This window comes from Prenolepis imparis, unplaced genomic scaffold, assembly GCF_030444845.1.
Source record: "Prenolepis imparis isolate NDT839.2.m4 unplaced genomic scaffold, iyPreImpa1.0 SCAF_3, whole genome shotgun sequence".
NCBI lineage: Eukaryota > Metazoa > Arthropoda > Insecta > Hymenoptera > Formicidae > Prenolepis > Prenolepis imparis.
This window is the reverse complement of record NW_028141161.1, coordinates 7,167,089-7,190,643: the sequence shown is the minus strand read 5'-3', so window position 1 is coordinate 7,190,643 and position 23,555 is coordinate 7,167,089. Positions and strand designations below refer to the sequence as shown.

At 30.8% G+C, this 23,555-nt stretch overlaps 4 protein-coding genes across 7 annotated transcripts; 3 read left to right on the top strand and 1 right to left on the bottom strand.

Moving 5' to 3' along the window:
- Nucleotides 1-604: 604 nt before the first annotated feature.
- Glob1 (globin 1) lies at nt 605-5,650 on the top strand. 3 transcript variants are annotated; one of them, XM_083033730.1, is made up of 4 exons: nt 605-738; nt 2,017-2,206; nt 4,000-4,225; nt 4,562-5,650. In XM_083033730.1, exons 2-4 carry the CDS (start codon nt 2,052-2,054, stop codon nt 4,691-4,693), a joined length of 513 nt encoding a protein of 170 aa, XP_082889856.1. In that variant the 5' UTR covers nt 605-738; nt 2,017-2,051; the 3' UTR covers nt 4,694-5,650. The 3 variants fall into 3 exon arrangements, with proteins under 3 accessions (XP_082889856.1, XP_082889858.1, XP_082889857.1); XM_083033732.1 differs by having other exon boundaries at nt 689-738; nt 2,022-2,206; XM_083033731.1 differs by lacking the exon at nt 605-738 and adding an exon at nt 1,113-1,132.
- A 712-nt stretch (nt 5,651-6,362) lies between these two features.
- On the top strand, nt 6,363-6,970 carry LOC145934331 (uncharacterized). The gene is made up of 3 exons (XM_083034692.1): nt 6,363-6,402; nt 6,446-6,611; nt 6,741-6,970. The coding sequence occupies exons 1-3, from the start codon at nt 6,363-6,365 to the stop codon at nt 6,967-6,969; spliced, it is 435 nt and encodes a 144-aa protein (XP_082890818.1). The 3' UTR covers nt 6,970.
- Nucleotides 6,971-7,118: 148 nt separating this feature from the next.
- Nucleotides 7,119-8,449, top strand: LOC145933991 (uncharacterized). Its single transcript, XM_083034103.1, has 2 exons — nt 7,119-7,304; nt 7,707-8,449. The coding sequence occupies exons 1-2, from the start codon at nt 7,121-7,123 to the stop codon at nt 7,961-7,963; spliced, it is 441 nt and encodes a 146-aa protein (XP_082890229.1). The 5' UTR covers nt 7,119-7,120; the 3' UTR covers nt 7,964-8,449.
- Nucleotides 8,450-10,227: 1,778 nt separating this feature from the next.
- LOC145933606 (uncharacterized) lies at nt 10,228-23,271 on the bottom strand. Of its 2 annotated transcripts, none has more exons than XM_083033451.1 (5): nt 22,689-23,271; nt 19,329-19,509; nt 16,793-16,975; nt 15,896-16,032; nt 10,228-13,914 (listed from the first exon to the last, which is right to left on the bottom strand). In XM_083033451.1, exons 2-5 carry the CDS (start codon nt 19,497-19,499, stop codon nt 13,761-13,763), a joined length of 645 nt encoding a protein of 214 aa, XP_082889577.1. In that variant the 5' UTR covers nt 19,500-19,509; nt 22,689-23,271; the 3' UTR covers nt 10,228-13,760. The 2 variants fall into 2 exon arrangements, with proteins under 2 accessions (XP_082889577.1, XP_082889578.1); XM_083033452.1 differs by having other exon boundaries at nt 10,230-13,914; nt 19,329-19,490; nt 22,689-23,265.
- Nucleotides 23,272-23,555: the final 284 nt, after the last annotated feature.

Below are 23,555 nucleotides of genomic sequence, written 5' to 3'. Positions count from 1 at the left end.
TGTGCAGTTAGAGAAAATAATCTATACTGAAAAAGAAAATTTAAAAGTTAACTTGAACCTTTAAACCTTTCAACTATATTTCGTTAATTGAACATATATTAGTATTCACGTCAAATATACACGTTTTGTGTTATATTTAATTTAAATATTTTTATATGTTCAATTAACAAAATAATATTTAGTTGAAAGATTTAGTCAAGTTAACAAATTTTTTTTCAGTGTATCTACTTTTTTATTCTTTTTTCTTAAACTGAACAAATTTTAAGGATATGATCTGTGATCGTTATCTCGCCTATCAGGCACATTTTCCACTCATTGTTTAATCTCGATCTCTGAATTACTTATACACGCTAAGTCGTGCTTATACGGACTTTGGAATGTCTCGTCCAACTGGACGTGTAATTTCTTCATTCACGCGTATTCGGAAGTGGAGAATTCGATGAAGAGAAAACGGGAATCCTGCGCTCGGTCATCATCGGTGGCGGATATATTTTCACGCTTATATTATTTAATAACGGGGTCTTTAAAGAGAGACAATAATCGAGGTTATAATACGGACTTTGGAGGTTCGAGGTTCGCAGAATATACAACGCAATTTCTCTTCATCGTGCGTATTCGGAAGTGGAGAGTGGGGACGGCTTTAAAATAGTTAGGATCGGCTGCAGCATCGAGTAGTCGCTGCTTGACCAGTGTGCACGCGTGGCACGTGACATATCATACTGAATTACAGAGTAATTGGTACGATTCTCGATAAGCGAGATAAGCCTCACACACCATCGTATCCAATTTGCATAGTTGCTCGCGCACAGTGTCTCTCCGGTGTCTCTCTCTCTCTGCCTGGTATCACTCGGCTTAGTTTTACCCTTTACGGTCCATCTTCATCATCCGACGGAGTTTAATCGCGACGTCTCGAGAGGGAGAATGATAAATTAACGTATATCGCGAAAAAAAGGGAGATCAAACATATGTTGCACAAACATATGATGTTCGCTACTTGACATTTGATGTCTGATTGTTGGTTCTTTTTATTTTCTCTTTACCAATAGGTACTTTGTTTCGTTTGTTAACTGTGATATGCGCGTAAGTTTTATATAGGATGCATAAAATGAAAGAAAGGGTGTTTTTTTAGCAAGTATGTTCGAATTGAAATTACTACCGTTTATATAGCGTGATATGTATATGTGATTTTCATTTATTTCTTCAAGAAATATAATAATATATTTTTTTCTGTTATATATATCAATTTCGTATTTGAAAATATAATCATTTAGAATATTAGAACGATATATAAAATTGGCCGCCATTTTATTGGAATATATCTCGCTTCTGTTATTTTTTATTGAAAAAAAATTCATTCGTGATATTATATATACACGATAAAACGATAGAGATATAAAACCGCCATCAATCAATACACTGAGAGAATTTTCTCTTAGAATTTACCCTGAAAATTATGGTAATTGTGGGACAATATGGTATGGAAAGAGTTTTATGAGAATTTCTCTGATTAATATATTTATCACAATAAAAATAATATCTATCACAATAAAATATAAAATATGTTTGATTTTATTAAATTTTACTGCATAGTAAAATTAATCAAACATATTGTAATAGATATATTATTATTTTTATTGTGATAAATATTAATCAGAGAAATTCTCATAAAATTCTTTCTGTACCATATTGTCCCACGATTACCATGATTATCAGGATTTTATATTTTATTGTGATATAGATATTAATATTTTTTATTGTGATAAATATTAATCAGAGACATTCTCATAAAATTCTTTCCATACCATATTGTCCCACGATTATAATGATTTTCAGGGTAAATTCTAAGAGAAAATTCTCTCTGTGCAATAATCAAAATTATAAAACAGTGAATAAAATTATAAAATTGTTGTACGCGCATTTCTAATAATCATTCCCGCGACATACCTATACATCAAAGATTAGAGGACGCACGGAAATAATCATTCGATTATAATGATGCACGATTGTTTTCTGTAGATTAGGTTCTATTCTTGTGCCAGAGCGCGGCGAACATGGCGCTGTTCCGCGGTCTATTTAATTTCTTTCTGGACGATAGTAAGTTAGACGAGAAAATTGGCATGACGGAGAAGCAAAAGAGGCTGGTGCAGAACACATGGGCGATCGCTCGTAAAGACGAGGTGTCGGCCGGACTCGCCATTATGATCGCGTGAGTGAATTATCGTTTCTTCATCCGTTCCACTTTCGACATTTCGTTCGGTGCCTTCTAACGATAAATCGACGATATATAATAGTAATAGTAGGAAGGAAACGGCGAACGGTTGCCAACGCATTCGCTAAAGTCGAGGCTGTCGTAAAGTAATTTTTTTCCTTTCGTTCTATATACAGGATGTCCGGTGGTTCGCGTTTCACCTGTCGTGGGCAGATTTCTGGGATCATTTGGAGACGATTTTTCCTCAGCGAAAATGTCGAGGGAGGTCATCATTTTTTGCATGTTCCCAATTTTTGTCATCATGTATCTTTGTAACTAAGCCTTAAATTAAAATTCTATTAAAGTAAACTCTATCTGAAATTAACTGAAGAATGTGATTTTGTTAATATTTTATTTCCACAAGGCTTAGTTTGTGAAAACCCCTTTATTTTCAATCGCTTATAACTCGAAAATTATTGGTGCCTCGACATTTTCGCTGAGGAAAAATCGTCTCCAAATGATCCCGCAGGAATCTGCCCACGACAGGTGAAACGCGAACCACCGGACACCCTGTATATATATGGATCAAACTGATCGATAAATAATAAAGTTACGCGCGTGACGCGGAATTGCAAAATTCTCCGTCGACGACGGTGGTAGCTGATTTCGTTCTTGAAAAAAAAACTTCCGCATTCCTCTAACGAGCCATTCGTTCATTCTAATGAATTATCGATGTGCATCGTTTAATGCAAACACATCGACAATCCGTGTCACGCGTCGCCGGCCTCGTCGCGAATAACTCTCACGTCTCGTCGAAACCAATCCAAGAGGAAGAGGGGATCTCCTGCGTGTTGAGTATTGCGTGTTGCATATTGCATCGCGAAAAAAAGACGCGGCGGAAAGTGCGCATACGCTATGAAAATTTCAAGGACCAGCTTTTCGTTGTCACGATGCGAGATTAAATTATCGCGGAACCCATCGTCACAGTTTGATTGAAGTTAAATGTGTGAACGCGACCGCGATTCTTAAGCACGTGGTTAAACTTGACATTTCGCGTCCGCGCGACGACGGTGATTTTAATGCCAAGACGGGCGAAATTGTGATAAATCGGGCGAATCTGTGATTTTGTTACGGAGAAACCAGCTGCATTATCGATCCGAACGTTTTTCGCTGCTCGGTAGTCCTTGGTTTATATTGCAATGTAATAATAATTACGTTGTGTGTGTTCTCTCTCTCTCTTTCTCTTTTTTTCTCTCTTTTGCTATAATATATTACGCAGTTCCATCTTAATCAGATGACAGTATATTTTAAAAAATATTTAGTTATTCAAATAAATATAGTTTTAGTTAAATATTTAAATAAATATTTAGTTTATTAAGTACATTTAAATAAATATCGCAAAATCTCTCCAGAATTTAATTGTGGCATTCGTAGGTCTTTTTACTTGGAAATATGTGAGATAAAATGTTTTTCAAAATAAAAATATAAATTTTTTTCTATAAAAGTTTTAAAAAATCGATCTCGTAACTCTTTTACGACAAATCGTGTACATAAATAGAAGTGTGATTCACTTTAAGTTGCTCATCCATATTAATCTCCGCCTGACAATGAGTATCATGTTTTCATCATCGATTATTTATTCATGTAATTGATGAAGAAAAACACTTTGTTTATAGTCTTATTTTGAGATTATAATCTAGTATAACTTCGCAGTGACAAAGAGAAATTGAATTCATTTCACACGAATCCTTCAAAAAAATCTCTTGTTTTTTTAAAAATATAGTACGTAATTTGAAAATCGTTCTTTATAGCTTTTTCAAACAATATCCCGAGTACCAAAAGCAATTTCAGTCATTTAAGGATATTCCGCTTGACGAATTGCCAAAAAACAAGAGATTTCAAGCGCATTGTGCCAGTATTATATCGACAATTAGCAAACTGATTGAGCAAATGTACGATCCAGAATTGATGCAAGCGTCTCTGATTAATGTGATCGAAAAGCACAAGAATCGCGGACAAACGCCGGAGCAGTTTGAAGTAAGTGAAGATTCTCTTCTTGTCCTCTCAATAATGTATAAAATCGATCGATATATTGTATTAAAAATTTTGCTCATATGAATCATCAACTTGTTTATCGCAATTTAATCCATCGTTTTAAGCAGAATATTTTATTTTAAAAGCTTTGTGTGATTTTCTATAAATATACAAAAATAATAAAAATAAATATAAAATAAATATATAAATAGAATCCTTTAAGACCCCGCAAGTTATTTCCTATATATCACAAAGCTTTATCTTTTGGCACAAGCTGATGATTTTTGTTAGCTTGACATTATCATAATTTTTTCTCCTAAAAATAACAATTTTTTTCAGCATTTAAGACAGCTGTTGATAAATCTCTTTCCTTCGTTATTCGGAAAACAATACACGCCGGAAGCGCAGGAGGCCTGGAAAAAGATGTTAGATTTGATCTTTACGACCGTTAACGATATTTATAAGAATTAAGATATCCGCAATATTAAAGATAATCGCGCAATTCTTGAATTGTAATTGACAAAAAATGTGTATGATGCATATTGTATACGTATAGCTTTCTTTTCTAAAATAATAATATTTATTAAAAGATTTATAATCGATCGCGCGATTGGGGTGATGTTATTTCTTTTGGGCAAAGTGTGTGGTTTCTACGCGTAACTTACATAAAACTAATTACACATAACAACTAATCACAAAGCGCATATTTAACTACACAGTTGAAAAATTTGTGTTAAATTTAACAAATATCACCTGTCCCAAACGGTCCACAGAAATTTTTGTGTTAATTTAACATAATACGGATATGTTAAATGGTGACACGAATATTGTGTTAATATTTTAACATAAAATAAATGTAAACTTCAAATAAACTTAAAATAAATTTTGTGTAAAATTAACATAGTTTTAATGTAACAATTAACTAAAAAAATTGTTAATTTTACATTTTATCACCCCCACTTATATTATAAAGTAAAATTAACATTTTTTTTCTGTAAATTTTAACAGATAAATCTTGTCACTAATAATACGGAACATATTTATTGTGTAAAATTAAAAATAGATATACATTGTGTTATTTTTACACTTTTTTTTAGTTGTTTTAATAATTTAACATTTGAGTCCAATTAACATAACAGCAATATGTTAAATTAACACATGAATGTGTTAAATATTTAACACAAAAATTTTAACGGGAACCGTTTTTAACAAGAAAACACAAATTTTCCAACTGTGTAATTTTGCGGCAAAGAGAGAATAATATTTGTTGTTTCTTACAATTATACCGACTCGTGTTTCAAGAAACGAAAAATGATTGATTGATGATATATATATATATATAACACAATAATTGTGATAAAATTTGTACTATATTATTATATGTTTCGCAATAAATGTATAATTTGCCTATTGGCAATTTTTCAGCTACATCCTTTCTTCTCTCTATATCTCTCTATTTCGTTTCTTTTTCTTCTATATAATATATTTTTATACAATATAAATATAATATCTTTATAAATCTTTTCGATATCTTTATATATACACAGAATTTTATCTTAGAATTTACCCTGAAATTCATGGTAATCGTGGGACAATATGGTATGGAAAGAATTTTATGAGAATTTCTCTGATTAATATTTATCACAATAAAATATAAAACATATTTGATTAATTTTACTAAACTGCATAGTAAAATTGATCAAACATATTTTATATTTTATTGTAATAGATATTATTATTTTTATTGTGATAAATATTAATAAAAGAAATTTTATAAAATTCTTTCTATGTATACCATATTGTCCCACGATTACCATGATTTTTAGGGTAAATTCTAAGAGAAAATTCTCTCTGTCTTATTCTTTTTTATTCTTTTATTTTCTTTCTTCTTCTCTTCTTCCCACATCTTCTTATATATATTATATATAGTAACTATTTAAAAAATTTTATTTTTAAATCCATTAAAACTGCGAACAGACGTGATGTTAGCTAAATATGTGATATTTCGATATTCTATTTATTGTATATATTTTTTTTTATTTGTCTAACCGTGAAATGTCAATTACTATTTACTGTTTACTATATTAATATTTATCGAATTAAATGGATAGGCTAAAAAACGTACTTGAATAAACGAGAAATGAATGAGACCGATACGTCTATCTCCGATATTTTATCAGGTGAGTCGAATGAAGGTTCTTAGAGCAACGACACGAGAACAATGACCGACCTGCAATTGCATCTTAGGACGCCGACCGATCTCCTTATCCTTATACGTTGCCGGAGGTATCATTATCGCGATTATAATTCTGACCTGCTGCTGTACTCTAATCGTGAGAAACAAGTGTGCGAGGATCGTTGATAAGATTACAGGGAGAAAGAAGAAAGAGTCAGTATCTGAAATACGTTCCTATGCGAGGCAGATTGTCTCTTATGAATTCCGAGATACGAGATAAAATTTGAGAAAAAATGTGATTATAGTCCGTGAATTATTATATTAACATATATATATGTTCAGAAAGTATCCTCCTCCCGATATCGAGGAAGGACGAGGAAGGAAGCGTGTGAAAAAATTGCGGAAGAAGAGAAGAAGGACCATTTCGCCAGAATTGGTCCAGGATCAACTGGAGGTCACCGCGCCGATTATCCCCAGGGAACCGGAAAGATCGGAAAATGGGTCGCCGACCCCTTGTTACAAATGTTTCAGAAAGAAAAAGAAGAGAAGACCCAAGAGACAGATACGATGATACAGCAAGAGAAAGATCGATCGATAAGTTAACCGGGTGAACATCTTTTTGGGGGAAAAAATCTTAAAAAGGAATCTCGATATAACAAAATGACGATTTTTTTTTGTTTTCATTCGCGCTTCTCTCTTTCTAACCTCCCGTTTGAAGAAAAATGCCAACTATTTACGTTGTAATCGCTGCGACAATTTTCGGTTCGAGAATTCGCGCCACGATAGACGTGAATCTCAGCGAATTGGAGTATCTCGCGGCCCGACTCGATCCATTCGAGTGTCGGCGATTGATCGCCGCTCTTCATTACACGACTTACGATTTGCCGAAGAACTTGGCCGCGGCTGGTTTGCATCTTTCCTCTCCTCTGAATCATTCGTATTTCAAAGCCTTAAAAATTCTCAATTTGTTTATTAATTAACATTTTAATTAAATAATATTTAAGTAAATTGAAAATTAAATTTAAATTTAAATAAATAAGTTTATTTAAATTTAAATTTACTTAAATTTAAAATAATATTTAATTAAATTTCAAATCTAAATTTACATAAATATTTAATTAAATATACAATAAAATATTATTATTAAGTATTATTATTATTAAATATATTATATAACTAAATATTATTAAATAATGTTTAGTTAAATAATAATAATAGTAAATTAAATAATATTTAATTAATATTATATTTAATTAAATATTTGCGTATCAAAAATATCTAACGCTCGATTATTTCCGCGAATGAAAGAGCGCAAGGTAGACGAGGAGATTTCGTGTCTGCGCCAATTGCTGCATTGGAACAGCTTTCCCGGGGAAGGTAGAGGAAAAACGCACGCTGCGATAGCGCATCGTCTTCGGCAACTGAATCGCAACGATCTCGCCGACTGGCTCGGCAAAACCGCCTTCAAACAGCTGGGAAAGGATTTGGACGATGCTATCGCGCCGACCTTCGAGGGTCTTGGCGACGAAGAAGTGGAAACCAGCACGTTGGCATTCATTAATTAGGTTCATTCAGAGCTGTGCGAGATATACTTCATGTACGGAATAATACGCGAAAAGTATACTTATCTTCATTGTAAGATATAAAGGAAGGCGAAGGAGGAAGTACATTTAAACGCAGATAAAATGATTTATGTGAAGATCACGATTTAATTATCAGACGTCACACGAGAGAAAGCGTTTTCTTGTAAAATGCGCATACAAACATATTTAAAATATAAATAAATGTTTAAATAAGTCTCTACTCTCTTATGCGCGATAAACATGTACTTGAAATATATTGCCTAGCTCTGTAATCTAATCTCTTTACCTTGACCCCTCTGTGCTGTTTCTTTTTTAATGCAAAGGCTACCCAGACATCACATTTGCCTAAAAGACGTGTCTAAAAAACTGATTTAAAGAAGATCTTATCGTTTTTTTTTGGTTTAAGATGTCTTTTGGCCTTTTTGTGTCTGGGATACCCTGATCTACATATACCTTCTATACATAAAAATCTCGTAAAGACAAGATAAAAGAGAGATTATACTTTTTGAAAATATTTTAGAATTATATTTTTAAAGTAACTTTTTTTTTTATATAAAAGGTTAACAACCTTATCCTTTCTTTCGAGATTCCGAATTTATTTAAAATGTGTCAAGTATTCTTTAGTCTTCTTTTATTTCGATTCTTTTTATCCCACTATATCTATTTCTTAAGGCTCCTGGGTGCTCACCGCGGCCATATTGGATTGTGACGTCAGAGGCGAGAAAGCACACGCTGTAAATTCTTAGATGCCATTTTTTAATGAAAAGATATTTCGATTAAACAGCACTTCAGATGGCTTTAGCACACTCTTAAAAACCTCCGAAAACTATCCTTTTCCCTTTATAATCAATCAACATCTGTAAAATGATCGAGATATCAGACTTTGACATGCGGAATGACTGCGCATGTGCAAAGACCAGACGGACTGGGCTTCATAATATTACATTTTACAGCTGTTGATTGATTATAAAGGGAAAAGGATAGTTTTCGGCGTTTTTTACAAGTGTATTAAAGAGATCTTAAGTGTTATTTTATGCAAATATGTTTTTATTTAGAAATATGGCATCTAAAAAATTTTTAGCGTGTGTTTTCTCGCCTCTGACGTCACGATTTCGACATGGTCGGAAAGGAGCCAGGAGCCTTAATAAAAAAATATAAGATTAGAAAGACGTTAATTACGTGAGCTCGTTCCATTTCGCTTACAGCTTGTTTACAACAACAACTGAATCTATTATCTGGACTCGAGAGGAAGATTCTTGGTTGTCGATCGATACAGTTCTTATGGCGCTCGTGCTTGGACTGTTAGGAACATTATTCGTTTTAATTATCGCCATTATCGTACACACCATCAAGAGCAATTAAATGTCGCGTGTATGTTCCTCTCGAGATTGTGCAATATAAAATGTTATGTAAAAGAAGAATAAATTGATGAAAGAATATTATTTTTCTGATTTTTCAGCTCTTGTTATTAAAATTTTCTATTTTTTTTTTTGTAAATGTATTATGATAGAAAATACTATCTATTCTATTCTATTAAGTTTTTATCTTATTAATTTCATATCAAGTTTCACTTAAAGAAATCTCGAAAATAAATAGCGATGAAAAACTGATTTTATCATAATATAATTCTTTTGATGACATATAACTTTCTCTTTATTTAAAATATGAATAGAATCGTCAGTAACTGTTAAAATTAAAAAAATAATACATATTATATAATGAAATGCAGATCAAGTTATAAGCTTACGCATAAAAAATACACAAAATATAAAATATCACGCATTCTGATCTTCAAAGACTCTTAATAATTATATTCCAGCTGTTAGGAAATGAAATTTAAAAACAATAATTTGAAATTATTTGTAAGTGATTGAACAGAGCATTACATGGTATAAACGTTTAGTATCGTTTTGTAGATTAAGATTGTTTTTTTATTATTTAATGAATAACATTTTCGACCCACAGAATGAGTTCCCCATACAAGATTTCTACTTCGTTCCACAGGGGAGCTTATTTTAGATAAGAGATTGTCGGAAATGTTATTTAAACGACAAAAACAATCTTAATCTTTACTTTAAAGTGATATGAATGCTTACATCATGTATATATTTAACGATTGTGGAAAATTTGTCTAAAATTAAAAATCTCCACGCTCGTTACGTCATTTCTCTCTTTATGTTTGTTGGCGGTTATATATATATATACATATATCTCTCTCTATAATTGTGTTTTATTTACTCATAACATCACATTTTTTTAACGGAAAGAACATTTGGGTCATATTTATAATTTTAACTTATAATTATAATTATAGGTATATCCATCTAATTGTTGCGTTTTCGATGTCTCTGATCTTTTTGCAAATTTTTTATATCTTACGTCCTTTTTGTATGTATATTGTTCGTATTCTTTTAATTTCCTAACGTATTTTTAATGAAAATCTTTTTGTAATCTGTTTGAACATTTGAAAAATGATTTCAAACTATTGTGTTTGTGAGTTGGAATCGATGAGAGGCTTAATAAATTGAATTCAAGGCTCTTGGATGTCAAAACGCATGATTTGTCAATTTTGCATATATATTTATTTTATGCCAATTTTGTAATTCGATTATAAAATTTGCATAGAACTCGGAAAAATATATGTATATGCAAAATTGAAAAATCATGCGTTTTGACATGTCCAAATACCTTTAATTCAATTTTATAATTATTATACTAGTAATGTTATAACTCGATCTGCATTTTACTATATGATGCGAAATGTATTATTTGGATAATTGAAGACAATTTTTTGTATCTTAGCTTTTGTTAGTCCGTTATCATATTTTTTTTTTTTTTTACTGAATAATTTCTACCTAAGGCATTTAGGAAAAAAAAAATTAATATAGATGAGCAACATTTTCGGTGAATCACCTTGTATATTGTTGTGTAAAATTCTTAAAACACAACGCGTACAATATATTTACATGCAAAATGTCACATATGATAAAAGTTGCGCAATCTTCTATGATAGGATTGTTTTTTGTAAACATCAAAGCCGACTTAAGTTTAATTATGTAAAAATAGTGGGAGGATACAATTAAATCCTAATCACTCTTATTACCTAACGCTTACGGAAAATGATTCATACGCACAATTATACAAATGGTGCCGTTTGAATGCGTACGTACGAATTACAACGGTACATTTTACTTGATAATAATATCAATAATATAATTATAATCAAATATATATTAATGATAATGACTTTACGTGAAAATGACCATGGCAATGACCATCACAATGACAATGATAATGACAATAACAACGCTATAATAATTAGTTATATGATGATAGTGCTATCGCTATATATAATAGTGATAATAGACTATATTGATGTATGACTTTACGGCTTCAAGGCGCATAAAATTGTGACTAAAAAGAAAATTAATCGCAATCTAATGTAATAAGACTATATACTTGTATGACAATAACGCGTATTATTGCGTATTCGCGTGAAACTTATGACAGTTAACTAATATATAACTATATAGTCGCATTCGATTTGCTGAAAATGCACAACTAACGTTTTAGCATAGCCGTTATCTGTTAGTTTGGCTGATCCTGCTTATAGCCTTATCACATTATCATTATGCTTCGTAAATAAGATTCATATATCTTTATGGAAAAGTTATTTATATACATATTCCGTATTTCCTAAACAGATATGCGAGTGGAAAATTTATAATTAACTCGCTGTTTGATTGAATTTTACACTTGTCAATTATGTTCGTAATTGATGAATAATTCGCCAAAGATGAATATAATCACTAATTATAATTTACAAAATTATAATTTAAAAAATAAAATCGGTAGATATATAATTGATGGTCGGTGTGTGCTAAAAATTATAAATGTGCAATTATTGGTCGATTAATATCGATCGCAAAGGCACTGCAACTATCGATTATTTACGTATTAAAATACACAGGGTTTATTTTTTTCATAATTTCTGCGGACGGAACAATGTGAGCAAAATGCACGTTGCGATAGATGACATTACTGCTAAATGAAACATTAAAGTAACGTGTTATTAACTTAATAAAATAACAATGATAATAATATAATAATAAAATAACAGAAATAATAATAATAATCTTCCGAAAGATATATTCTATAAAAAATAATAGAATTATTGGAATTATAAAATATTAAAAGAGAAATAATATCTAACAATCATATAGTGTATTATGTAGGAATGTAGTGGTATAGCAGTAATAATAGTAGGAATTAATAATAGGAGTGATAATTTTAGTACAGCAGTAGCAATAGTAAGAATAATGAAAAAAAATAATAATAATAGTAACAAGGTAGTATTAGTAGCGAAAACAGTGTAGTAATAATATGATAATAATAATAATAATCGTGATAATAATAGCCGATATATATCTTGTGCTAGATTGAAGGAGATAAAACATTGATAAAAGAATAAATTAATGACAATTTAAAATTAATCAGAAGAAAATCGCAATATGAATTTACACAACCATGTATGTTTCATTTTCGCCGTACGATATAAATATTTTCTGAATATGTTTTCGATGTATAATGTGTTTTCTCTATATGTACAGCGAAACACGTGTATCTATACCTGAACACACATTATTGCAATGAAAAGAAACCCGAGACTAGACAGAAATAAAAAAAAATTAAAAAATTAAAAAATAAATATATGGTGAACATGTAAATAGATGCAAGCTTGCATATCGAAAACATTAGCAAAGAAGAAACAAATATTGTACTTGTGACAAAGTTAACTCTTATGAACCATAACATTATACATTCCATTAAAATTTATTAGACAAGTTGTAGACCAGAGATTGCAACTGCAAAAAAATCCCCTCAAATGAAAGAAAAAAAATAGAAAGAAATTAACAAATATTACTTTCCATTAGGAAGCGTGTGGCGAAAGAAAATTCACCCTTTAAACGAAAACTTTTGTTTTTTTATACTTTGAAAAATTTTATATTCAGCAGAAATAACATCGAACGATAAAACGACAAAAGGACACGATAAAAATGCGAAGAGGAAATTTTTCGCGATTCTGAACCATTCTTTTATTTAAATTTAAATAATTTAATCGAGAATAATTAAACCGCGTAATGATTACACGATGTTGTACGACGATTAATTAATTAAATAAAAATCAATAGAGCAAAGCAGCAGAGAAAAGGATAAAACAATTAAGTCACTAGATTTATAAAAGAAATACATTTCAAACAAATATATAAGTTCGAAATTGCCGTTTAGCGTGGTGCCAAAATGGCGGCAAATTTCGTTACAATTGCGGTACTTTATAAATCTAGTGACTTTAATTACGATGAATTCGAGCGCAGAGAAAAGTATATATATACACATATATATACTTTTTTTTTTTATGTGTGTATTTCTTGTTTCGTGTATTCTGATTTTTTGCCGACAAGACGCATATAGATATTAATCTTTTCCTGTCTTGTCTCTATATACATTCTATTTGTTTCTCGTTTTTTTCTATCTTGATCTTGCGTCTCTTCTCGTTACGTGCATCCGTGGAATCGTGTTTGATCATCTTCATGCGCGGAATTTTTCAAAACACCGTACAATAACGATCTACGAAGATTCATGGCGAAGATAATGAGCGAATCGTCGCGGATTGCTAATCCTTACGAAAGGCACTAATATATGATAGTTTATCACAGAGTCTGTGTGTATATATGTAACACATGTCTCGACACAGATTGTCGCTTAAGATCGAATTTCCTTAGATCCTGCGTTCTAGATCCTCGTGAAGTAGGCTGTTGTTGTTGGTTTCGTGGATCGATGCGGGCGACGATTCGTCAGGTTGTTCGCCTCCGCTTAATTCTAATTGGCCAGTACTATCGCCGCTGCTAGAACCGCATTCGCCGTCGACAAACCTGAAGAAGCGATTGTTTTTTCATTAAAAATATATTAAATAATTTTAAAAAACTTGAAACAAACTTGAATACGAGGAGTGTCTCACTGTCGCAATACATATATACATTTTTTCTGAAATTACGCATTACTTCGCATTGATTTACAAGCATAAAACAATAATAACCCAGACAAAATTAAAACGTCTTAAAAAGTAAAAATAATGTTTTTATGACGTTTTTTAAATATATATTTTACCAAATATTATAATTTATGAAATCATTAATATTTGACATTTAATTTGTTCAGATTTAATATAATTTTATTTGTATTTTGTGTGTGTTCAAGTTTATATAAAAGAAATTTTTATTAAAAATGGTTTTTTAAGGCTCTTGGGTGCTCACCGCGGCCATATTGGAATCGTGACGTCAGAGGCGAGAAATAACACGTTGAGATTTTTTAGATGCCATTTCTAAATAAAAACATATTTGCATAAAATAACACTTAAGATCTCTTTAATATACTTGTAAAAAACGCCGAAAACTATTCTTTTCCCTTGACAGTCAATCAACAACCGTAAAATGATCGAGATATCAGACTTTGACATGCGGAATGACTGCGCATGTGCAAAGACCAGACGGACTGGGCCTCATAATATTACATTTTACAGCTGTTGATTGATTATAAAGGGAAAAGGATAGTTTTCGGCGTTTTTTACAAGAGTATTAAAGAGATCTTAAGTGTTATTTTATGCAAATATGTTTTTATTTAGAAATGGCATCTAAAAATTTTTAGCGTGTGTTTTCTCGCCTCTGACGTCACGATTCCGACATGGTCGTCAAGGTACCAGGAGCCTTAAGTTAATTTTTAAAAATTTCTGAATTTTTTAATCACGAAGTTTAAAACAATAAGACATTTTTTTAAACTTATAATTGGGAACACGTAACTTTTTGTTATATCTTTATTATAATATAATATTTTAATTTAGATGTTTCAACTAAATATTTGCAATATTAATTTAAAACAAGTATTAATTAAAAATTTTTTTGTATAATACATTGATACACAGTTGGAAAATTTGTGTTTTCTTGTTAAAAACGGTCCTCGTTAAAATTTTTGTGTTAAATATTTAACACATTCATGTGTTAATTTAACATATTACTGTTGTGTTAATTGAACTCAAATGTTAAAATATTAAAACAACAAAAAAAAAGTGTAAAAATAACACAATGTGCATCTATTTTTAATATTACACAATAAATATGTTCCGTACTATTAGTGACAAGATTTATTTGTTAAAATTTACAGGAGAAAAATGTTAATTTTACTTTATAATTTAAGTAGGGATGATAAAATGTTAAATTAACAATTTTTTTAGTTAATTTTTAGTTTACTTGAAGTTTGCATTTATTTTATGTTGAAATATTAACACAATATTCGTGTCACTATTTAACATATCCATATTATGTTAAATTAACACAAAAATTTTTGTGGACCGTTTGGGACATGTGATATTTGTTAAATTTAACACAAATTTTTCAACTGTGTACTATATGATTTACAAAAATCTCACAAATTAATTTTTCTTAACATTTTATCTCTCTTTATAATCATTTTAAATACATTTTTCTTACTAAAAATTAAACAGTACTAATATTTATAAATATTGTATTTTATTTTAAAAAAAGAATTAACATAATTACACATATTTCGTCACATTACTTAGAATTATACGACGCATTACGTAGAATTACTTAGAATTCTCGGTAATTCGCAATACATGTACAAATTTTTGATGAGTGAGACACCTCTCGTTTATTTATTTTTACTTGATTTTATTTTTCTAGTTTAAAAAAACCTCCGAACAAACTTAAATACATCCAGTTCACCTTCTTTTTATTTATTTATATTAATTTTAATTGACTTTTATATATATACATGTGTCAGATGAATATTTCGCAACTATTGCTCGTGTTTTAAAAAATAATTTAAAACGATACTCACGTGTACGGTTGCTCCTCGCCGCGCATCTCACATATGACATTCGTCAGTGCCATTATGTAATTTTTTGCCAGCGTGAGCGTTTCGATCTTGCTGAGCTTCCTCTCCATTTTCACGTGTGGTATTACCTCGCGTAATTGCTGGAAATTACACGATACGGGAGAAGTGAATCGAAGATCTATCAATTATTATTATATCGAGACGTATATAAATTCGCGGTAAATATTATAATATATTCGGCGCCGGATTGCAATTTCTAATATTCTAATCGAATATGTTGATTCCCCGCAAAGAGTTGATAGAATTTTAATGACGCTGTTATATGATCGGTCAATAGAAACGGACAGACTCTACATCGATTTGTACAGACGTGACTTGTCATCATTTATTTTCTACACACAACGATTTCTCCACACTTCGTTCTTTATCTTCGTTAACATTCAACGTTGATCAACAACATTTCATCTAATAATACACGCGATCGAGTCGACAAACGGATCGTCTTCCTTTAATTATCACACTGAGAAAAAAATACTGTATATCAACATTTTTGTAGTTAAATTTTATTTTATTAATTCAATGATATTATTAATCTAATCAAATACGTCAGTATTTGATTAGATTAATAATATCATTGAATTAATAAAATAAAATTTAACTACAAAAATGTTGTTGATTCAACAGTATTTTTTTCTCAGTGCAGAAGGATAGAAAAAAGGAGAGAATATACTTTACAAAATTATAATTTAAAAAATATATTTGCTAAAATATTTTTTTACCAAAATGTGGGATATAAAATTTCTCTTTTTTTTTTTTTTTTTTTTTTAATATTTACTCAGTTTTACAGGTTTTTATACGATAAGAATTAATCAAATATTATTTTCGTTCCCAAATTGTTACCTCGAAAGCGTCGTTAAGCGAGTGCATTCTCATTCTTTCTCTCTCGTTACTCTCGAGCCTCCTCAGGTTCCTCTCGCGAGCGGAAATTCCGCTTTTCCGTCTCCTCGTGGTCGGCGGCGCGCCGCCGCGGTTTCTCCTCTTTGCCTGCTTCGGACTCCTCTCGCTTCCGCTGCTGTCGCTCTCCTATTTTTGACATTGACTTTTATGACTGTGAGAATATAATTTTTCTAAATATTTATATACTTTATTGTTATGAATGTTTTTCTTTAAATATTTTTATTTTTTAAGTATTTTTACATATATTATTATATTCTCGTGGATATAAACACACAGTTGAAAAATTTGTGTTAAATTTAACAAATATCACATGTCCCAAACGGTCCACAGAAATTTTTGTGTTAATTTAACATAATACGGATATGTTAAATGATGACACGAATATTGTGTTAATATTTTAACATAAAATAAATGCAAACTTCAAGTAAACTGAAAATAAATTTTGTGTTAAATTAACATAGTTTTAATGTAAAAATTAACTAAAAAAATTGTTAATTTTACATTTTATCATCCCCACTTATATTATAAAGTAAAATTAACATTTTTTTCTGTAAATTTTAACAGATAAATCTTGTCACTAATAATATCGAACATATTTATTGTGTAAAATTAAAAGTAAATACACATTGTGTTATTTTTACACTTTTTTTCAGTTATTTTAATAATTTAACATTTGAGTTCAATTAACACAACAGCAATATGTTAATTTAACACATGAATGTGTTAAATATTTAACACAAAAATTTTAACGGGGACCGTTTCTAACAAGAAAACACAAATTTTCAAACTGTGGCAAGGACGAATATCTCTACTTTCCAGAAAATAATAATTTGTTTTTGAAAACATTGAAACAGAGAAGACCACATGTGCTTATATATATCTTATATATTTTTTTAAATTTTATACTAATATGTATGTATATGTAATATTTGTATATATATATACTTTATAATATGTAACATTATGACACGTAATATTGCAAAATACATAACATGCTTTCATGCATATGCAACTTTATAATAACTGAATAATAATTTGTTTGGTCATGCATATGCAACTTTATAAATACTGAATAATAATTTGTTTGGTCATGCATTAAAAAAATTAACAGTATATATCTTTTAAAAAAATAACTCGTATGAATATATTTCAAAAGACATTCATAAACTCGCCTATATTCGAATAAAATGTCAATGTAAGTAAAAGAGCATTATATTAATATTAAACTCGCGATAACGTATTACATAATAGCTTTTCTTCCTAATCTAATCTATAAATAAAGAGATTTTGTCGCGCTATTTTTTGCAAGAAATATATATATATATATATATATATATATGTATATTTGATTCCTCCCCTCATACACGCAGCAACGCACTTCGCAGATGTTTGTCTGAGCGATAAAACTCGATAGATAAAATGTCAGCAATTTCTTTCGCCGCTGCATAACGATGATAAAAGGATTATTTACTCAATTTCAGTCGTCGATAATGAGATGTTGTCCCGCGCGGTCTCTGGATCTGATTTGTATTATCTATTCATCGTAATTCGCGACGTAATTAACTTATTTTGTACCGCATTATAAACGCATGACTTGTATGAAAGTATATATGGAAAATTTCGATTGGTAAATATGAAAGAATAAAAAAAAATATATGTTCTTTTTTGGCGAATTGAATAAAATTGATGTTGAAAAGAACTAATAAGAGCCAGTTCTAACAAATTTGCCTTTAAATTCTTCTCTAATTATGTTGATTTCTTGAATCTTCTCTAATTAGTTTCAAAATAATTACAGAAGAATTTAAAAATAAATTTATTGCGCCTAATATCTGCATCAAAATCAGGTATGGAGAAGGTTTATAAGAACCAGGCGCAATTTTATTTTTAAATTCTTCTCTAATTATTTTGATTTCTTGAATTCTTCTCTAATTAGTTTCAAAATAATTAGAGAAGAATTTAAAAACAAATTTGTGCGCCTTGCTTACACAGAGAGAATTTTCTCTTAGAATTTACTCTGAAAATCATGGGACAATATGGTATGGAAAGAATTTTATGAGAATATTTCTTTGATTAATATATTTATCAAAATAAAAATAATATCTATTACAATAAAATATAAAATATAAAATATGTTTGATTAATTTTACTATGCAGCTTAGTAAAATTAATCAAACATGTTTATTTTATTGTGATTGATATTATTATTTTTATCATGATAAATATTAATCAGAGAAATTCTCATAAAATTCTTTCCATATGTACCATATTGTCCCACAATTACCATGATTTTCAGGATAAATTCTAAGAGAAAATTCTTTCAGTGTATTAATCCTTTTTATATCTAATTTTGCATTTATATATTAGAACTTTTTCAATTTATTATTACGAATAAAATATTTTTTTATTTAAAAGTCTCGTCGAGTGAGATTGCGAAAGTTTAATAGAAAAGTAGAGAAAAAAGAGAGAGAGAGAATGATACCTCCGCGCCAACGACATGATGGCGACTACGTTTGCCGGTAAGCGAGTCGACGGAGGCGTCGTCCAGGTCGATGTACATTTCCCGATCACCGCAGTCTTGGTCGCTACCCGATAGCCTATCCAGGCTTCGCATTATCCTGATCAAAATCACAGCTCGGTCCCTCTGTAACATATCGCATCATCTTCAAGAAACTTATACTAGTTGCAATGCAAGGCACTTTCTATGCAAATATATACGTGTGACGCGATGTTTTTTTTTCTATTTTTTCTATAAATAAATAAAGAGAACAGATATATGCAAATTTATAATAACTTATTAAAAATATGTATTTATTCTTTTTTAATAGCTTCTTGTACAGTTTCTCTCGACGAGAGAGAAAGAATTAATTTCTTGCATATTTGTTCTTTTTTATTTATAGAAAGAATAGAAAAAAATGTATTTTCTAATCTTCCTATAAAAAAATCGCATTTTCTATGATTCTATAAATTTATATAATAATTCATTAAGAATATATTTTCACACAGTTTTCTTTTTCTCTCATCGAAAGAAAGAAACAGTATAGCTATTAAAAAGAACGAATATATATTCTTGAAAAATAATTTATAATATTCTACATATAAATAAAATAAAATAAGTATCGAATTATGCCTAAAGCGTTTGGCTACAGATATCGAAGATACAATCTTATACAAGATTGAAACGATTTAACAAAATATTATTCAAAAATTATTTTTAAAAAAATATGCCAAATTCACAAAATTTATAAGACTTAAAAATTTTTAATAAGGAAAAGGAAATATCGTTGAGATCAGCGATATTTGTGCTGAACTATATTTTTTTAAAAATGCGTAACGCAATTATATTGCGATTCAATCGAAAGCAACGAAGAAAGAATTTCGGAGTCATCAGTTATACGTCATTACTGACGCTGATATTAATAGCATAATCTTGCTCAATGATTCTGAAATACTGTCCTCAGATGATAAATCATGATTAATATAGTTTTTTTTTTTTAAATCGGGAATTCTGTTGACACGAGTGAAGCGAAATGAGAAGAGAGAGAGATAGAGAGAGAGAAAGATCGACACGCGCGCAAGATAATCGAATCGGAACATCTTGTTTTTCTTGCTCTTTCTTTGCTCTTCAATATCGAAAAATGTTTCACTGCATGTTAGAATTTCCAACTGTCAGACGCAGAACTGATGATTTAAACTAGAAATGAGACGCGAAACTTCACCGCATAACTCTTACTCTGCTCTACTACTTTCTCCTACTATGGCGCCTAAAATATTTACGATTTCGTCAAATCTGTCGACGCACAAAACGCACGAACAGTAACATTGAGTAATGCAGCAGAATTGCATAATGCTTGATATTATTGGGAACTTTCGATTTTTTTTCAAGCTTTCGTCTCGAACGATTGCAATGATTATTCAATTTTTTGTAGGCTCACTTTCTAAATAATGCTTTTAAAAAATGCTATGAAGTCTGTGTTTTTTTCTCTATTTTAATATTTTTTTGAAGATAATTTTCTACGTGTGTGGTTAACTTAATATATTTGCGACAAATTTTTTGTAGGCTCTCTTATTCCGAAATATGCTAAAAAAAGGAATGAAACCTGTATGTGTTTTTTTTTCTATTTTAATATTTTCTGAAAATAATTTTCGACGTGTGTAACTCAATTATGCATGCGAAATACTTAATTTAGTATAGGTATGTCAATTTTTCAAGCTTTTATCTCGAAAGATTGCAATGATTCAATGACAATTTTTTTGTATATTTTTTTATTACGAAATATGCTTTAAAAAAAGGATAAAATTTGTATATGTGTTTTTTCTATTTTAATTTTTCTATGTTATCTGTTTTCTCAAAATATTTTTCTATATCTGAGACTCAATTATACCCGCGATAAATATTTAAATTTATGTCAAAATTTTCGAATGTGTATAAAATTTACGTGAAGATTCTCGCAAAAAAAAAAAAAAAATAAAGGACAATGATTGACATGTGTTATTCGTTTGGAATCGTTAATTTAAAAAACGCCGAGGGAATGCACAATCAATAGTGAAAACTTGCAGTGTCAAATGCACATTCGGACTCATAAACTCGTACTTTTGTTAACGTCCGCATATTATATTGCCAGCGAGCATGACAAATCAACCTGTACTTAAACGAGAAGTAGCGAAATATATCGAATATTTTTTTTTCCTTGCCACGCATGTCGATATGAAATGCAATTCGCGCGATGAATTTTCATATCGAAAAATTCGCGAAAACACGTGCGTTGCGATGTCAAAAGTCGTTTATCTTTTTAATAGCGCAGTCGTATCCGATATAATATGGCGCCGCCATAAGAAATTATCGTAATATTATTAACATATTATTTCTATATAATACATATATATAGTTTTTATTTTATATATATTATATTTATTATTATACACTTTATTTTATATATATATTTTATCATAACGAGTTCATAATAGCGTGACATAAATTATTATAGGAATTTCAGGTCTTATCAAAAGTATTTTTTTTTTTTTTTTTTACGGAAACCAGACTTTGAAAACAGGCGCGCCATTTTGATTGTTATTTATATACGAATTTATCGAGTATATTAATTTACTTTTATTATTATCAGCGCGCGATATAAGCACTCGGAGCACTTGACGGAGCGCGATGAGAAAAGAAAAGCTTATCGGCTAAAGTGTCAAGGGCGACATGTAAACAGCTGTATAAGAAGCCGAATTCGAATTTCCAATTTTTCCCCATAATTTCGAGGTACACGTATATTTCTCGCGAGTGTGCAATATAAATTAAAAAAAAAAAAAAAAAAGAAACGAAGCGTACATATACATAATCGAACGATCTCCGATAAGTAATTAACGCCGCACGATGATAACCTTCGATTGCCACGTTGTAATTTATCGTTTCCGTCGTGTTGCTATCGAAGTAATTTCTCTTTCGAGTTTTCTCTAATATCTAAAAAAAAATCTCGAACCTCGTTATCGGAAAAGGACACAAAAATTCTCTCTCTCTCTCTCTCTCTCTCTCTCTCTCTCGCATTTATTTATATTAGAATTTTACAGAGAGAAATTTGTTTTCAAATATTCTATTTAAAAATAAAAAACTGGAACAACACACGTAGACATTTTTTTTAGACAACATTCCTGGAGAAACATAACATTTCTTATGCGTATCGTGAAAAAAAAAACAGTTCCGGTTCGCAAATTCTTGGCTGCATTCGGAGAAAAAAAATGCAGACTCGCATGTTAAATGCTCGCTCGTCGCTATTCGATATATTTGGCGTCGCAAGAGAGAGTCTATCTCTCTCTCTCTCTCGTGGAAATTAGTATTTACCTCGTCGACCGATTACTCTCCATCAGTAGTGCCTCGTGCGCGTTAGAGAAGCGAAGATGAGAGAAGTGCGTGCAGCAACGTCAGCGCAAATCTTTTCGCGTTTCTTACTGCACTTTTCCTTTCGCACTCTTGAAGACACTCATTGAAATCCTCGCCACTGAAATCCACTCGAGAGGCCCGATATTTTTTTTCAACCGGTATATTTATTATTATTACAATAAGCGCTATCAAATCACACTACCGTCGCTCGAGAGCTCGATTTCGGCTTCTAACGAAACTTAGATATCCGAGAGAAGAGGAAGAATCACACTCGTTATTTGGCACCTCGAAGTTTTGGACTCGAGAAAAATTCCCGAAAAAAAAGAGAGGGTGGGAGGGGGAGGGAAATTTCGAAAAAGCCAGGAAAACGCGAAGAGAACCTTATCAACGCGTGCATATATATATACACATATATATATATATATATATATATACGCCGATACGATCAGGGCCGGCCGAGCGCCCGATGCGGACTGACTATAACTGTAAACGATCACTTGTCGGCGCGCGAGGAGAGGCCCCACCGGCTTCCCTCTCGGGGGACTCCCGCCATAGATGCCAGAGTTGCAGACGCAACAGCGAAATACAGCGATTTGGAGAGGGTAGGCTGGCAATGCACTGTGCGTTGCCAGCCTACCCCCTCCACCGGCTGTATTTGGCTGTTGCGTCTGCAAATCTGACATCTATATGTCTCCCGCCACTCGCGCAAATAAATATACATCTCGCGACGACAACGTGCCACGGTGCTTCTACCAGCGGTGTACCGAGGGTACCAGCCTCTCGCGGCTCCCACCAAACCTGTTTCTGCTCCAGAATCAGAACCGCTCT

What these genes read in the sequence shown, in the direction of transcription:
- Glob1 (XM_083033730.1), top strand. Translation starts at nt 2,052, where the DNA reads ATGGCGCTGTTCCGCGGTCTATTTAATTTCTTTCTGGACGATAGTAAG. An exon ending in GGACTCGCCATTATGATCGC is followed by an intron (nt 2,207 to 3,999) that starts GTGAGTGAATTA and finishes CGTTCTTTATAG; the next exon opens with CTTTTTCAAACAATATCCCG. An exon ending in AAACGCCGGAGCAGTTTGAA is followed by an intron (nt 4,226 to 4,561) that starts GTAAGTGAAGAT and finishes AATTTTTTTCAG; the next exon opens with CATTTAAGACAGCTGTTGAT.
- LOC145933991 (XM_083034103.1), top strand. Translation starts at nt 7,121, where the DNA reads ATGCCAACTATTTACGTTGTAATCGCTGCGACAATTTTCGGTTCGAGA. An exon ending in GAAGAACTTGGCCGCGGCTG is followed by an intron (nt 7,305 to 7,706) that starts GTTTGCATCTTT and finishes CGCGAATGAAAG; the next exon opens with AGCGCAAGGTAGACGAGGAG.
- LOC145934331 (XM_083034692.1), top strand. Translation starts at nt 6,363, where the DNA reads ATGAATGAGACCGATACGTCTATCTCCGATATTTTATCAG. An exon ending in TATCTCCGATATTTTATCAG is followed by an intron (nt 6,403 to 6,445) that starts GTGAGTCGAATG and finishes CACGAGAACAAT; the next exon opens with GACCGACCTGCAATTGCATC. An exon ending in ACAGGGAGAAAGAAGAAAGA is followed by an intron (nt 6,612 to 6,740) that starts GTCAGTATCTGA and finishes ATATATGTTCAG; the next exon opens with AAAGTATCCTCCTCCCGATA.
- LOC145933606 (XM_083033451.1), bottom strand. Translation starts at nt 19,499, where the DNA reads ATGTTACAGAGGGACCGAGCTGTGATTTTGATCAGGATAATGCGAAGC. An exon ending in CGCTTAACGACGCTTTCGAG is followed by an intron (nt 16,033 to 16,792) that starts GTAACAATTTGG and finishes TGTAATTTCCAG; the next exon opens with CAATTACGCGAGGTAATACC. An exon ending in GGCGAGGAGCAACCGTACAC is followed by an intron (nt 13,915 to 15,895) that starts GTGAGTATCGTT and finishes TCGCTTCTTCAG; the next exon opens with GTTTGTCGACGGCGAATGCG.